The 16,163-nt window shown below is 39.1% G+C and overlaps 3 protein-coding genes across 3 annotated transcripts; all 3 read right to left on the bottom strand.

Annotated features, from left to right (window-relative positions):
- Nucleotides 1-113: 113 nt before the first annotated feature.
- cib3 (calcium and integrin binding family member 3) lies at nucleotides 114-3,624 on the bottom strand. The gene is made up of 6 exons (XM_085253397.1): nucleotides 3,574-3,624; nucleotides 2,841-2,875; nucleotides 2,278-2,389; nucleotides 1,635-1,782; nucleotides 409-604; nucleotides 114-266 (listed from the first exon to the last, which is right to left on the bottom strand). Exons 1-6 carry the CDS (start codon nucleotides 3,622-3,624, stop codon nucleotides 245-247), a joined length of 564 nt encoding a protein of 187 aa, XP_085109523.1. The 3' UTR covers nucleotides 114-244.
- A 3,131-nt stretch (nucleotides 3,625-6,755) lies between these two features.
- admp (anti-dorsalizing morphogenic protein) lies at nucleotides 6,756-8,677 on the bottom strand. The gene is made up of 5 exons (XM_085255119.1): nucleotides 8,386-8,677; nucleotides 8,158-8,294; nucleotides 7,950-8,069; nucleotides 7,662-7,851; nucleotides 6,756-7,177 (listed from the first exon to the last, which is right to left on the bottom strand). Exons 1-5 carry the CDS (start codon nucleotides 8,675-8,677, stop codon nucleotides 6,756-6,758), a joined length of 1,161 nt encoding a protein of 386 aa, XP_085111245.1.
- A 1,603-nt stretch (nucleotides 8,678-10,280) lies between these two features.
- pnhd (pinhead) lies at nucleotides 10,281-14,929 on the bottom strand. The gene is made up of 7 exons (XM_085254601.1): nucleotides 14,831-14,929; nucleotides 14,398-14,493; nucleotides 14,051-14,190; nucleotides 13,247-13,523; nucleotides 12,567-12,748; nucleotides 11,602-11,660; nucleotides 10,281-10,619 (listed from the first exon to the last, which is right to left on the bottom strand). Exons 1-7 carry the CDS (start codon nucleotides 14,880-14,882, stop codon nucleotides 10,469-10,471), a joined length of 957 nt encoding a protein of 318 aa, XP_085110727.1. The 5' UTR covers nucleotides 14,883-14,929; the 3' UTR covers nucleotides 10,281-10,468.
- Between the last annotated feature and the right edge of the window lie 1,234 nt (nucleotides 14,930-16,163).

The following is a 16,163-nucleotide window of genomic DNA, read 5'->3' as shown; positions in this document are numbered from 1 at the left end:
GGCCGAAGCCTCCACCTGATGAAAGATCTGCAGTCACAGCATGACTGTTGTTGTTTCTGTAAGAGAAAAACTGGACATGGACTCCTTAAAGAATGCCAGAACAATGATTTTGGTCATTTTATTTATTTTTACATTAAAAAAAAATGATGAAGATGTGAAGATGACAGGATTTCATTCTGAAGTATTTCCAGTCCATCCTTTGGGGCTATTCCAGGTAGCAAATGTAGAGAATTGCTTCATTTGCTTATATCCTTATATGAAAAGTGCTGTGAACAGAAAGCACTTCTCATTACGAAAGTCAGCAAAAGGACAATATTCTATATTAGAGTCAATAGTTATAACCAAATAACACATCTAGTCCTTGTTGATGGGTTTACATGTTATTGTAAATGTTTACTGCTGGTTTACCTGAGGAAGTCCGGAGCTCTAACAATCATGTGCTGAAAATCTTCGAGTGACAGACGGCCATCATTGTCCAGGTCGGCCTCATCGATCACCTTCTCGCACACCATCCTCACCTCGTCTTCTGTCAGCTCGTTACGAGTCAGCTTGTTCAGCGTCTTCTCCAGGTCTGACTTGCAGATGAAGTCATCGTTGTTGAAATCTTACAGAAAAAATAAATAAATAAAAAAATATCAACAGGTCAAATAATACATCAGTTAATGAATTATTCAACTTAAGCCTTTTTGTGTCTTTGTTGGCTGTAAATTGAACATGTTTTAGACTAATCTGGTTGGACAAAAGACAGTTTTTAATATATTGTTTTGGACAAATGTGGAACTAAAGCTAACAACTTTTTTTTTTTCACCTTATATTTTGTTAATGTGGCTGAAATATTTAGTGTATGATTAATTTAATGAAGAAAAGCAGGCTGTTTTTTCTTATCCTTTTCATTATAGTGTAACTACGTCACCCTTGTTAGTCTGAATAAGGAATGAAAAGTTCTCGTGTGTAGTTTCACAAGTTGTCAGCTGTCTTTTTTTTTTAACCGAGGCTTTGACGAGCTGGTATATGATCCTAAACTTTCCATTCCCCATCTGCTGTGTTTACCGATCCATAACCCTTCAGGATGAATATATATTACTGCTGATGATTTCATCGTACATTTTTTGCACAATAATCAGTTTAGTTTTACTGACAAACCGCTTCTTTAAATGCTGCAAGTTTCAAGATGTGTTTAACGCCCACTCTTCTGTCTGGGATGTTGGAAACCAAACATCCTCTTTCACAACTCAAATCAGGTGCAGAAAATCCAGCGGTATATCTGCATGGCTCTAACATTAAATTTGCCCTTATTCTAACTAATAATGAGCTTAAGTCAATGCTGTTTTCTGCAGTTTAACGTATAGCAATTTTGTTTCCATGATTGCCTTTTGCAAACAGATGTAAACAGTGCATTTAAGTTGAAATATCTCCTTATTTGGTGTAAAATGTTAACATTTAAATGTATTTTTTCAGCTTGCAGTGGCAGTAGGAAGGGTTATTCACATACTTTGTTATGTACCGTGTGTAGTAAAGTATGCACAGTATGATTTGTGAAACTGCAAAAATGTAAAAATTGGTTGGAATTAACATTGGTTTTAAAGAAAAAAACAAAAACAATGACAAGCATCCTTGATTTATGAAGATTTTACCATAAATTTTGAAAGCATAGTAGGCCTTGAGGTCCCGTGGAGCCATCTCACTGAGGACAGAAAACATGTCCAAGAAGTCGTCCAGTGTCATGTTTCCCTCGCCATCCTCAGAGAAAACCTCAGCGATCCTCTGTCGAAACGGGTTGTCCTAAACAAACAGTCAAAGCATGAACACACAAATGTTCAGCACAACTAACTTCTGCCTGTTCGATGTGATGCAGTTTAGTCCTGTTCTAACAAAATTGTGCTGTTTGTGATTTTACTTCAGTTTTGTTTTTCTATTTGAAATCCAATAAAGTCATAAAATTATCTTTAGTAATAAAAACAGCTTGGAAAAAGTGGCAACCTCGGGCGTGACCCTGATCGTGACCGGCTCACTCTCCCTTTCTTGGGGCATGTCAGTGACCAGCTTGTTAACACACCTGTTTACCTTGCTGTCACTGAGTAAAGAGGCATATAATTGACCTATTTCCACCAAGTGTGTCCTCTGGGACCCACCAACATCCTTCAAGTTTAAAGGAGTCAGGTAACATATAACCGCTCAAAGAATTCTGTCGATTAATTGGTCATTAATTATGGATTGGGAACACAGGGAGAGAGCGCGGGTCTGCAGGGCGTGTGCGGACCAGTGCAGCGGGACTACCTTCAGCTCTGGCATGCTGCCAATCAGCTCATATGGTAACTTCACATCTGGGTGGTTGGTGTAGTCAAGAGGAACGAGCTGCGGTGCCAAATCCCGATAGCGGTGGAAGAGTCTAGGAAAGGTTTAAAAAATTTACTATCAATATTGAATTACAAGATATGTCCTATAATATGTAGAGTTACACTTTAAAGGGACAAGGAAAAGTTAGAAAGGAAAAGTTAAGTTAAGAACTTGCTTTTCAGCTACGGACACTATTTTGAAAACAGAAAACATTCAACTTATACACTTTCCAGCACAATAAAAATAGCCTGTGATCTCAGTGGCAGTCTGCCCCACATCAAGACAGGTGTCCTGATAGTCTAGTTTAGAGTTACAGTATGGTATTGTGCAGAATAGAACAAAATTCAGCTCTGTCAAGCATGCTACATAAGCAATGACTCAGGAAATTAATGAGATCTGACACAACTTATCCTGAGTCCATGTTTAGTTTGATCTTTTCTGCACTGGAGGGATGTCATAAAGCAGGAAGTATAAACAAAATAACTGAAGTAATGTAGGCTCACCTCAGAATTTCCTTTCTTGTGAAATATGTACAGTCCTGTAAATGCAATTTAAATTCAATGTGAGCTGTTTGCATACAGTGATGTGTATAATCTTTACTCAGTAATAGCAATACATCAATAAAAGACACTTATTTTTACACAATATTGGTAAAGTAGAGAAGTAAACATGCAGTTTTTGGAAACAAATTATGAATTGCTTACAAAACAGGCAAAATGATCTCTGTCTGTCTATTACGATTATTATTATCATGTATCAGCATGTTGTGGTGATGTTGCGGTGGATCAAAGCAGTGAAATTTAATAATTTTTTTTAAATGGCAATTATTTTTGTGTAAATATTAATGTTTCTCCAACATTTCTCCATTACATTAGCACCAAAAATCAAATGAAAAACTTTATTTATAAATGCCTTACTTGCCATTTACCATTTATTTACCATATGACATCTCTAACTTTGCACCTCAAATTACTTCTGAGAGTTTTCTTTTCATCAAAATGATGCAAGTCAAAAGCAAATCCAGTCATCACACAATATCAGGAAAACACTGACTCTGAATGTCAGGAAGTGCTGCACCACATGGGACTGGATCCCTTTCTTTTTTGCTAATAAAAAGTATGAAGAGGTCTGATTAATCTTGTTCGTAGATGTTAAGCTAATACTGATAATGGTAGCTCCATTCATTCTGAGTGAGCCTTATCAATTAATTGATAAAGAAACATGAGTGATACCAACCTGATAGGCATCTAGCTGCTGTGCCGTAAAGATGGTTTGTTTATTTCCCATGTCTGAGTGCAGAAACACAGAGTCTCAGGTCCATCGCTGCTCCGGCATCAAGTCCTTTTTTAAAGTGGGTATGCTAGTTATGAAATACTCTGACAAAGGGAAGCCAGAGCCAAAGAGGAGATCAGGTGTCTGGCTGCACTGGGGCCCTTTGGTCCCCACTATAATGGAGGCATTTCATCGTTTTCTCCGTTGTGAATAGAAACCCCTTTGACAGTGAATAAGGGCTGTCGTCCAGCATCATGCCAAGTGGTATCAACCCCCTTTGGTGGCACACTATGGCCAACGCCTTGTTCGCCACTCAGGTTACACTCTTTAGAGACAGGGTTTTGTAGTGGGCAAATAGAGTTTTTGATGTGAGACAAGTTTTGTTTCAGTTGAGAACTTAATTGTTGTGAGTGTATATCTATCTATCTATCTATCTATCTATCTATCTATCTATCTATCTATCTATCTATCTATCTATCTATCTATCTATCTATCTATCTATCTATCTATCTATCTATCTATCTATCTATCTATCTATCTGGTGGTAGACTTCCGCAGGCACAAGCATTCTCCACTGCAACCACTGAACATCCAAGGTATGGACATTGAGGCTGTGGACAGCTACAGGTACCTTGGTGTTCATCTGAACAATAGACTGGACTGGACTCATAACTCAGACGCCCTCTACAGGAAAGGGCAGAGCAGGCTGTACCTGCTGCGGAGACTCAGGTCGTTTGGAGTGGAGGGCCCACTCCTGAAGAAATTCTATGACTCTGTTGTGGCTTCTGCTATCTTTTATGGCGTGGTCTGCTGGGGCGGCAGCATCTCTGCTGGGGACAGGAAGAGACTGAACAGGGTGATCCAAAGGGCCAGCTCTGTTCTAGGATGCCCTCTGGACCCAGTGGAGGTGGTGAGTGACAGGAGAACGGCGGCTAAGCTGTCATCCCTGATGGACAACATCTCCCACCCCATGCAGCAGACTGTGACAGCACTGAGCAGCTCCTTCAGTGGGAGACTGCGGCACCCACGGTGTGGGACGGAGAGATTTCGCAGGTCTTTCCTCCCCACTGCTGTCAGACTCCATAATAAAGACTTTAACTGATCAAGCACACACATCCATACATATGCAATAATACTAAGTGCAATAATCCTTTCTGTCATCGTTGTATTTTTACTCAGTTGTATATTATTTGTATTTGTATTCTATTTTTATCTTATTGTATATTTATTTTATTTTATTCTACTGTATATAGTATTTTATTTTATTCTATTCTGTACAGTTGTGTACTGTATTTATTCTTATTGTATTCTAATTTTTGCCTCATAACTTTTGCACTGTCCACTTCCTGCTGTGACAAAACAAATTTCCCACGTGTGGGACTAATAAAGGTTATCTTATCTTATCTTATCTTATCTTATCTTATCTTATCTTATCTTATCTTATCTATAGATATAGATATAGATATATAAGCAAGTTTTGAAGTGTTTTAGGTTTTAAGTGTTCCAGAGCTCACTTAAAACTGAACTTGTGTTGACTTGTGTGCACACAAAATGAGTTCAGAAACACCTTGAGGCACAGACATAAAACTTCCCTTTGATCCTGCAATTATGATTTATAATAGCAGGTGTACAGCATCAACTTTACCTCACTCTATTCCAGGTAGGATGAGTAATAAGGATGAAACTTACCAGAACAACCAGTGATTGCAGTCATAAAAATAAAGGCTCAATAAAGGCTAAACCTTTTGGGTCATATATTTTATTTTGAAAAATCCACATCTATCTCCAACAACCTGAGATTCTTTGGTCCCGTTAGAGACCCCAAAGAACAATTTCAATGATGCTTCCATTATAGAAAATATTGTGTTTTTTGCCTTCCATACCACATGATTCACCACATCATAATTTAGGTCAGACACCAATGCTTATGACGCACAGCATAAACACCTATGAGCTGTTATAAGACATTAAATGAACAAAGACATTACATCAGTCTATTTCTTAGAAAGCTTCCTAACACTTTGACTTTAGCTTGTGTTGCGTTTTATAGGAGGTCACAGAGAGCTGTGCCATCTTACAGCTGAACACATACCTTACTGTACTGATGGGGCATCTTTAAAGGACTCTCTATTTATAGTCCAGAATATCCTGTCTTTTTTCTAATCCTCCTATTTCCTGAGCATCTTTAGGAATGTCTTTTTTTAAGAGGATGGTTTGTAGGAGGATGGCCTTTTGCTACTACACTATAAACAATCATGATTGTGCTCACTGGACCCAAAGGGAAACCCCTTTGGACATCAGTGCCCTCTAGAGGTGAAAAGGAAGATGTCCAGTGGGCTAGTGGAAGCCTCTTGTTTATAAAGTTGAATATACTCAGTGCAGATGAATGACATAAGATAAGATGCCTTCACTGTCATTACATATACAGTAATATTGCAAGTGGTGTAATAGTGACATAAAAAAATGTATTACATGCATCCATGTATACATGATAATGCAACCGTAGCTTAAACTATTTAGAGATACTGAATTCTGATGAGCCTGATCTAGCACAACATTATGAGATTACTTTTCTCAAAAAGAGGACCCACAGAAACACTTCTAAAAGGCAAAAGATGAGCTTTAATACAGATTTTCGAAAACTTACAAAAGTCCACAGAGCTGGAAAACATGGGGGGCATTGTAATCATAGCAGGTCTACAAGTTAACTTTATACTTTACAAAAAGATTAAAAGCCTGTTTTGTTTTTCATATTTCGTTTGTTAGATTTTTTGTTTTTTGGTGGTTGGGTCTCAAAAGAATTGTGAAGCTTTGTAAAGCCTCACAAATGATGCAACAAACTGATGCAAGGGCCAATAAACAAGACTTTCATTTACAATATTTACAATATATATCCCAACACAAAACATAAAAAATACAGATAAAATACAGAAAAATACAGATTTACAAATTTATTTAACATTCCTTTGATTATTTAATATCATTTCAATTACTTTCATATATTATAATTTATCATTATTTACATATACTACAGTGTCACATGTAGGACTGGCCACATAATAGTTTCCAGGGTCAGCTGACCAAGCTCTGTTTACAATGTTTACAGTTTTTAATCTTCGCAGCCCGATACCAGTGACTAGTTAATGTTAGTGGCACCCACAGCTTCCAGCCACCATGTCATTATACTGTTTTAAAACCACATTCTCATCATCATCAAAGAAGAGCAAGTTGATGGAAAAGAGCTTGTCTGGCACACAGCACGGCGTCTCAATGCCTTTCACCAGCTTCAAGGCATTGATGATGGACTGGACAGTGGCGTGGTTGGTTGGTTTCATGGTCTGACCCAGAGGAAAGGGGCAGGAGCCTTTGCAATAGTAAGCGTTGTAACCCTTTGGTGATACGATCCAGCCCGACCAGCCGATCTCCTCGAAATCTACATTTAGGGGAAACCGCTGGCAGTGCGTGGCTGCACCATCTGCATCGTAGCCCAGAGATCGAGCGCTACGGGAAGGTGGACCGGACATGGGAGTCTGGGGCAGGTTGGACGTTTCTGCTGTATCATCTGAATCTGGAGAAAGAAATCCACCGTTTTAAAAATGCAATTTTTGAACTGTTACGAAGTACATTCCATAAACAGAAGAGGAAGCAGTGACACACAAGCAGAAGTAGAAGTTTGAATGTGGAGTGCAAAGAAATATAACATCTAAAGCCCTTAAGTGGGACACACAAAACACTGAGAGCTTCATTTTTCATCAAGTTGTTGAATTGTAAGCATACTCCCAGTCAGTCACAGGCCAGTTGTACGTGAGTGTTTCCTTCATAAGCATGCTAAATAATGGTTGCACATGTGGATGGAAATATATTCAGCACTGACCTCAGTGGACATTTAGTTCAGTTGTCCATTAAAACTAAAACTAAGGCTGTTGTGCTTATGAATATAGAGACTGGAGGCTGGTTTCCCTTTAACCACTGTAAATCTTATCCACACGGCTACTATCTTCACTTAATATTAATATCACTGGGAGTAACTGACATTAAAGTAGAAATCTCACCTTTGCTCTCAAGAGGATTAGAGTAGCGGCCATCATCAGTAAAGAGAACCAGCATGGGCTGTTTGCTGTGATGGTGGTGGCGCCCTGAGGCAAAGCGGATCAGTTTTTTATCCATTTGGCTCCCTCCCAGTGTCCGAACCACCACTTGAAGTCCCAGGTTTGTGCCCTCATCAACCATCCAGGAGCGCACCTTCAGGAAGAAGGTCATAAGTTTATTTCAGCACTCTACACTGTCCAGTGTAGTTCAAAGCAGATCTTTGTGGGCTTTAAAGAGGTGGTGATACTTACTGCATGCGTGATTGTGAAGACTTCCCAACCAGAGGAGTGCACTGGGATAAGTCGAGAGGAAAGCAGCTTCTTCTGCGTAAAATTGGTTTTGCTGGTGTCAAACAGCTGATAAACACTGACCTGAAAGAGCCAAATTAATGTAGATAGAATTAGAAACAGTCATTCAGCCACGCGGGTTTAAATACTGGTCTAGAGCTGGTCTACATACCTGGCTGAAGTGATGTCTGTTGAACGTCAAGGGTGCCTGAGGTCTCAGCTTATAAAGATGGAGCTCTGCAGCAAGAATCTTCTCTGTTCTTGCGACCATTGACAAATTGAAGCTGAACTCCACCTGATCACTGTACACTGCAATAGAAATGAGAGGATTAGGGCTCAAATCAGAGTGTCTTCCAAAGCAGCCATCCTGGCACGCATGCGGGGACACATCAGATCTTACATTTATCAAAGAAGCTGCGCACGGTATTCCCCTCCAGAAGATGCGGATCCTTGGTCACACCGTCCACGTCGGCTACCGCGTTGTACAAATCAAGCATGTACTGAGGGGGCTGTTTGTGTCCATGAATCACAGGGGGGTCGTCCATCCCGAAAACCTCCAAAAGTCTCTTTATAGCAGCTGAGCGGACTTCCTCGGACTCTGTCGCGGGAGTGAACGAGTTCTCCGGGTAGTGGAGCGACACGGCAGCGGCCGTGCACAGCAGTGCGGCGAAGCTGATGACAAACTTCAGCATATTTGTCGGTGAGTAAATTCCCGGTGAGCCAAGTCTTCGATCTGCGAGCTGCGTGGAGTGACAGTGGGATCCTTGAAGGCCGACTTTTATATCAAATGCCCCCGTTTCCTCTCCAGTACCGCCAGGCCCTCAGTAAACAGCAGTAAAGATGCTATTTGGTCGCAAATGTAAATCAGCAATGAGCGAATGTAAACGCAGACTAATGGGGGCGTTAAAAGGTGTGAACTTTCCATTCAGCCTGCGTCTGGCAATAAAGGCTCGAATAAACTACCCTCAGCCTACGAAAAGTTTAAATTCTCACTGAAAATACAGTGTATTGTTGAGTATGTTGTATAATGCATATTTAATAACCAGCAGCCTGGATGATTTTATTAGAGGCAAAAATCGAAACTTGAAGGTGGAATACCTCGGAGGTGATGTCTTGAGGACATGCACTCACAGTGGGGGGTTAACTGCGCCTAAATGAATCAGTTAATTTGGAATAGCGGGCGCAGTGTGTTAGGTGAAAAAACCATTACGTTGACAAAAAAGGCAAGTGTCGCCGGGAACACTCTGTGAGATTTACATAAGCGCTGGTTCAGCTGGATGATCGCCACATTTGCGGTTTATGTTTTTTGAAAAAGCGCCACAGTATTTTTCTGAGCCAATCAGACCAATCGAAATCATTTTTATTGCACAAATGAGTTATTGTCTGCAACATGACTATGACTGTTATTTGTTTTTGAGCTCTCACTCCTCACTGCGAGGCAAGTGGAACGGATTCTGCAGGTTTCTTCCACATTAAGTCGAATAAATAAAATCAATTCAGTTCATTTTTCTGATTTTATATTCAGGAGTAATCAACATCATCTTCTTCCACAAAGAAATATTATTTACATATTTCAACTGTAGATGGATTTAGGTCTAAATTATGCGTTAAACATATTATTTCAGAGTTTCTAGGAAACCATTTGCTCCCATTGATCTTTATGCACGATTAACCGCAAAACGCAAACTGAGGCCAAAAAGAGAAATTTGTTTCCCTCGCTGTAATAAACACGTAAAAGATCAAAGTTTTTCTGCATGACACCTTGCAGGCAGGTCATAAAACGTTTCTTTAGATGACAAAGTGGAGTGTTCACATGTTGGTATTAAAACAAAGCGCTACTTGCACGTGTTTTTTCAAAGGGACATTTGCAAAGTTGTTTTTCTTTCTCTTTTTTTTGCGCCTCTTTTCCAGGCTTCACCAAAGCTTCTTATTGGAAAAGAAAAAGAAAAAAAACGTTAAATGTTTTATGATGCATCTGGAGAAGAACACAGACCCAAATATATTTATATTACATCATGACATTATTAGAATTAGAATTTGTTCTTCATGATATTTCAGATTTAACTGACTCACAATCATCTCAAAGACTATAGCACAATTATAAATTTTTGTCTTAGCTTACATACTTTTTTATACAAATTCTACTAAATATACATGAATTAAAAAGAGGATCACACACTAATTTTTTCAGATTAGATCGTGGATCTTAGATTTAAATCTTTAACTTTTTCCCATCATGTTTCTTTTGCATTCTCAGTATTTGTACAATGCTTTAAGCACAAGTCCTCGTTTATTGTTGTATTAAATTTATTTACAAATTTAGCATCTTACATATATTACATATGATACAATAATAAAAATTCACTTTAATATTCACTATTCCGTGGGGTCATCAATGGGCTACAGTAAATATGGGGCCCAACTGTGGCAACCTCTTAAAGTCTTTCAAGTTTGTTTGTTTTTTCCAGCAGAGGGGCCTGTGATTAGTTTCGACAATGGCAGGAAGTGATGGACAGGATTGTACGAATCTGCCCATACTGGTTCACAAAGCTGTGGCTCTCATATCCCTGAGGAACACAGGAACTGGACTGTCTTTCGGACCACAAGTGGCAGATTTCTGGATCGGATGGACTCCTGCAACAAAAACATAGAAGAAGACAAAAAGATTAAATCACTAATCACTTTATTGCTATAAGTAGGCAGCATTTCATTTATCTCTCAAAACATTTTTTTTATAGAAAAATGTACAGAAATAGAACTAAATATAATTTCTGTATCTAGTTTACTGACAATATGTACAAGTATTTCGACTCACACATGTTGTACCATTCTGTACAGTACAGAAAGTTACAATAGGATAATTGTGGATCTTGCTATGTCTATATATGCACAACGTCTTTCCACTTCATCGAAGAAGAAAGAAGAAAAATATTTGACAAATTTGCCTAAAATTTGTTTCTAAGTAAAAATTAGATTGTTATTTTTTGGGCAAATAACAAACTGAAACCCAGTTTTTAAAATTTAAAATCTGAGCTGGCACACTTGAGTTTGTTAAGAATAAATTGATAAAGTAAAATACTTAACACTGAATTTTCTGCTTAGGAAGGCAAGTTAATAACTGTAAGTCAGCACCTTAATCAAAAAATAATAATGTGCTAAATTTTCCTCCCTTTTTTTGTAAAACAGTAAACTAGAAGATTAATTGATAATATAAATTATTACATGTTATCAATAAAATATGATTTTTGATTAAATTAAATTTGTGAAAATTAGTGAAAACATGAAAAATGCTGAAAAATTCTTAACTTAGCCATAAACCTTGCATTGGGTGGTGGTTGAATAAATCTCTTAAATGCTGCACCTCTTTAGCATTTACCTTACAAACTGTAGGGTAAATTTAGATGGTGGATTTTGTATTATTTTGATATGATTAAGATAAAGCAATAACACTGGTTGTCTGCAAACATCTCAAAATAAAGCAGAAGGTGTAAAAAGAACATTTGGTGTAGGAATTAACCCAAAAGTCAACATGCTGAGAGCAGAAGGCGTCAGAGCTCACAAGTAATTGTTATGAGGTGTGCATGAGGCGGTGTGGAGCAGCTGTGTTCACACATACCTGAGAAGGCATCGGTTTCCTGTAGTGCAGCTTCCCAAACATCTGCCCACATCTATTTCCTGAAGAAAATTAGCAACAGAGAGAAAGAGGAATCAGCTCACAGCTGCTCGCAAATATTTACCCAGTTGAGTTGGGGTCCAGCTGCTTAGCATGTTTAGCACTGCTTTGATTCACCACCTGCAGAGGCCATTTGTGTTGGTGCTCCACTCGCACCTTTGGTTCTTGGACATGGCAGACTACCCAAACCCAATCTTCAACTTAAATCCTTACCGTCTATTATATAAATGTGATGTTAAAAATCACAGATACTAACTTACCTTGCAGTTGTACAGCTGGTGGAAAGCTTTTTGTGAATTTGGTGTTTAATCCTTATTTGCTTAAGCATGGCATACAAATCTGTGTAATGGTGATTTCAAATATTTTTTTTCTGATATCAGTAGGGCTGGGAATTAAATAAGTCGTTGTAAAGTGAAACGTTTTGTAAGTGCAAAGAAACAGTAAAGTGTTGTGGGAGTATTGACCTGGTTTCGCCTTCTTTATGCAGTTTAAAAGAAGTTAAAATTATGCCAGAGATTCCTGCTCTCCTACAACAATCAAAGCCTCAAGTCTGTGCTTGTGCATGAATACGCATGCAGGCCATGCTGATTTACTTCACACCCAGGATGCACGGAGCCAGCCAGTGTGTTGTTTTGATTAAGTGCTGTCTTCCACTTATCTGCGGTGAACAAAGATACTTAATTATTGTCTGGCACCTGGCTAGAGCCCCATTTCCTCTTGACCTCACTACAAAAGAGTGTGAAACTGCCACCAAGCGTGAATCCTTCTTGCAGTGTGAAATGTGGCAGGGGGGCTAATGAAAGAAGGAATTATGTTTATTGTGAAGGGCTGGGTTTGAAATTAAAATCGAAGGGTAGGGATTTTGTCGAAAATTACAGTTGTAGTAATAGCTTGTAGGTGACACTTACTTTGAGCTTCTCTTCTTTGACTCCCTCTGCATGGTGGACTGTTTCATAATAATACTCCACGTATCGAACCCTGTAACAGCTTTCCTTCAGCTCACAGGCTGCCACAGTCTGTATGAGATCCACTTCGTTAGGGGTTTCCACCAAGGCTGATTCAAACTTTGTGGGGACACAGGAGAATCCATCTGTGGATGATTGATAATAAAAGTAACAGGATTATGATCTGTGATGGGAAGCAGAAATATTAAATAGACGGGATGATGTCGTCTGGTCCCAGAAGCAGAATTCTAATACTTTTTTTTTTTTGATAAGGTGCATAAAGGGGAAACATCTCTTCATCAACCGTGTGTGGGTTTTTTTTTTTCAGACCTCTCTAACTCAAAATTACATAGGCAATGTCAATTAAACTGTAGCTGTCAGGTTATCCATTAATAATATATGTGTATTGAATCTATGTGCGTTAATTTATTTCAGAATTATTACTGATTAACTTCCTGACTCTTAATATGCACTAAATAGAAAAATACTTTTGCCCTACAAAGTGGGACAAAAGGTAAACTGACTGTTTCCAAATCAGTCATTTGGAATTTTACTGGCGGCTTCATGCTCGCTTAAACACGTCTTCCTCATGTTTTTTTGTCTGTTGTTAATCCCCCCCTCACCCCACACACACACAGACACACCTGGGGATCCTCTCGACTGGGAACATCCTCCCACGTCAATGACTGTCTCATACGGTGTTTCAGAGAAGTATGTCCTCAGTCCGGGAACTCTGATGCACTGGGCCAGCTTGATCTCACAGTGACAGTCCTCGATGACCGCCACTTCTCGAGGTCCCTCGAACAGAAGAAGCCGATCCACGCGCATCCCAGTCGGCTCACACACCTGAGTCACGCCGCATGAAGGCAGGTGGTTCAGCGGACCTGCGCTCTGAGAAGCAGCGGGTCCACGTGTCCTCGTCTTTATTGAGCCAAGGGGAAATTATTGTTTGAATCAGACCGGTAGAAACATGTTCCCATGTACTCACCTGCGCGTTTATTGTAGTTTCAGACTTATGAGAGAATAGGGGAGCACTTTATAACAATGTGACACTATTAGGTATATTTAAGGGCTTAGTGAAAAATTAGCAAGCGCTTAATTCATCATTTGTATAGCATTACTCCTCCTTAGTATGCCATTTATAAATATAGATATATTCTTATGACTGTGATAATGATTACGATTCTAACTAGCAGTGAAGTAGTAACAGTGATAGCTGTACATGGTGTAACAGTAACAGATGTTATACTAAGTAGCAGTAATGATATATAAATGATGAATTAAGCACTTGCTAATACCTTGCTAATGCTAGTGTCACATTATAAATAATATAAATGATAAGTTTGTGCAAAGTAACCCCACAGATGTTAGGCTAATGGTTTACAAAGCAGCACTTTTTCCATATTGTTATTGCAGCTATTCTTATGATAATGCAAGCTTTCACTTACTTTTTTGCTCTTGAGGAAGTCCAGCATTGAAGAATATTTTGAGTATTGCTGCTTCCCTGCTTCATACGATGGTGTTGTTGGGGCCCCACAATGTGATCTGCACATTCCTACATCTACACTGATGTGACTTCCTAAAATATCTGAAGAAAGAAAAACGAGGCCGATTTAAAGACAGACAGCACACAATGTTCATCCTTTTAACTGCAGAAGTCTAAACTCATCATTTAGCTTCAAGGCCTGCTTTAACCTGTTTTAACACATCAGAGGAAACCTTGCTTTGATTTCTATAGAGGGTACAGTGGAAAGATGTGGGATTTTGAAACATGTGGAGGAATGTGTTTCCTTGCCTTGTCCAATGTACACAAAGTGGCTCTGCCTCTTGCAGCATACTCTTTGTGTAAACAGGTTCCTGTGGTCAACGTGTTTGCTCAGCACTCCCATCACTGGAAAACACAAGAAGCAGCACACAACATTTCCCCTGGTGATTCAACATGGAACTGCATTTCAGTTACAGATGAGCTGTACAGGATTTTCTTCCAAGTCTTTTATTCATGAAAAAGATCATTCTATGGAGAAAACTTTAACAAAAAATATTACTTTTAATCTTAATTTAATTTAATTTTTAACCCATCCTTGATCTCAGCATCACACCTTCAGCTACTTACATTTAAAAGGCGATCATTTGTGTATCTGAGCGAATTTGTGTCAGTTGAGTCAGTGATTACCTTCTGCTCTACACATCACAGCTGCAGTGGAAAAGAAAATGCAAACAACACTTACAGGTCAAGTGGAGGACACACAGAAAGAGTAGGAAAGGTTGCTGTATATCCATGGCTTTAGTCCAAATCTACTCCTCAGTTGCCAGATCCTGAGTGTCCTTCTGCCCTCCTCAGATATTTATAAGGGATTGAGCTTTAGCCCCAAATGTCACCTAAAATCCTCAAAGAGGGGTGGTGTCAAAAAAAGTGAGAGCTAATCAAATTTCCATGCTTCTCCAGCCAGAAGCCAACTTCAAAGGAAATCTCTACAGCTTTTCTGTTCCTGCTGTAAGGACACACTGGCTCGAGTGTGTCGACCGGGCCTCAGCTCACGCTAATGAAGTGCTTAAGTATCCCTGAGTCATTAAAGTGTCGCTCATTCAAAGGCATTAATCATCTTTTATCTCAGGGGGAAGGTGTTTAGCACCTCTGACTTAAAACAAAATCTGTCCCAAACACATAAACACAATCAGCATGGGGGCTTGAGCCTCACCTTTAGAAAACTCCAGCACCTTTGTGTTTATTCAACATGACACCAAATGGCCAAACCCCTCAGAACTACCCTCTGCTTTTAATCTTCACTGAAAGTGGAGAGATTAAGTACTTACAAGATAAACTTGTAGAGATACAAGTTTATGTCAATATTACTTCTGATAAAAGTGGATCTGGGTGCTTCGTCAGGTCAATAAGGCCTTCTCTCTCCTCTTCAGATATCGTGGCTTTAGCGTTCAGCTGTGTGGTAATCTTGACATTTTGCTCATTTTTAATTAGTATCTTGACGAGGTGTTAATCCTTCTTTGATGTGTTGATGTGATCCCCTCATTTTCACCAGGATCAGCGGATCAACGTGAAGACCATCAGCGCTCAGACACCTTTATTAAGGTGGTTTCAGCTGCTGATTCCTTTCTTTAATTTACTACACATCTCTTTGAAATTCTCTTATAATCTTGGTAATGTTACATTCCTAGTAGTTACTTGATTTGATTATGTAGATCAAAGGGTGTGTTGCTTTGCTTTTGGTTTTCAAAATAAGTTTCTGGCTTGTATTAATGCAATCTGGTCACATAGGTTATCAAGTTTGGGTCACACATAAAGAAGATTATGGGAGATTGTTTATAAAAGTCACATCCTGGTCAGCCACAACAAACCAGATGAGTTAAGCACATGCAGGGCTGAAGGATGTGGAGGATGCACCAGGGGTAACCAGGTGGATGCTATCTATCAAAATAATATTCATATTATTGCCAGGACCAAAGATTTTCCAGCAGATCTTTGCTTTCCAACAAGATACTCAGGGTTGTCCACTTTACCTGTCTGTGGCTTTAATGTTATGGCTGATCAGTGCAAAATATAGT

The sequence above is a fragment of the Mchenga conophoros genome, linkage group LG18 (genome assembly GCF_057382185.1).
Source record: "Mchenga conophoros isolate Kocher_MC1m ecotype Shallow Benthic linkage group LG18, M_conophoros_male_GT1.1, whole genome shotgun sequence".
Taxonomy (NCBI): Eukaryota; Metazoa; Chordata; class Actinopteri; order Cichliformes; family Cichlidae; genus Mchenga; species Mchenga conophoros.
Note: the sequence above shows the minus strand (reverse complement) of the source record. Positions and strands in the feature narration are given on the sequence as shown.

Bases quoted from the DNA above. Each gene is read 5' to 3' on its own strand.
- pnhd (XM_085254601.1), bottom strand. From the start codon at position 14,882: ATGGATATACAGCAACCTTTCCTACTCTTTCTGTGTGTCCTCCACTTG. The intron at 13,524-14,050 runs GTAAGTGAAAGC...GGCTCAATAAAG, and splicing joins ACTTCCTCAAGAGCAAAAAA to ACGAGGACACGTGGACCCGC. The intron at 12,749-13,246 runs GTGTGTCTGTGT...AATCATCCACAG, and splicing joins CCAGTCGAGAGGATCCCCAG to ATGGATTCTCCTGTGTCCCC.
- cib3 (XM_085253397.1), bottom strand. From the start codon at position 3,624: ATGGGAAATAAACAAACCATCTTTACGGCACAGCAGCTAGATGCCTAT. The intron at 2,876-3,573 runs GTTGGTATCACT...TTGCATTTACAG, and splicing joins AGCAGCTAGATGCCTATCAG to GACTGTACATATTTCACAAG. The intron at 605-1,634 runs GTAAAATCTTCA...TTTTTCTGTAAG, and splicing joins CTATGCTTTCAAAATTTATG to ATTTCAACAACGATGACTTC.
- admp (XM_085255119.1), bottom strand. From the start codon at position 8,677: ATGCTGAAGTTTGTCATCAGCTTCGCCGCACTGCTGTGCACGGCCGCT. The intron at 8,070-8,157 runs GTATGTAGACCA...TGGCTCTTTCAG, and splicing joins ACAGACATCACTTCAGCCAG to GTCAGTGTTTATCAGCTGTT. The intron at 7,852-7,949 runs GTAAGTATCACC...TTCTTCCTGAAG, and splicing joins TCTTCACAATCACGCATGCA to GTGCGCTCCTGGATGGTTGA.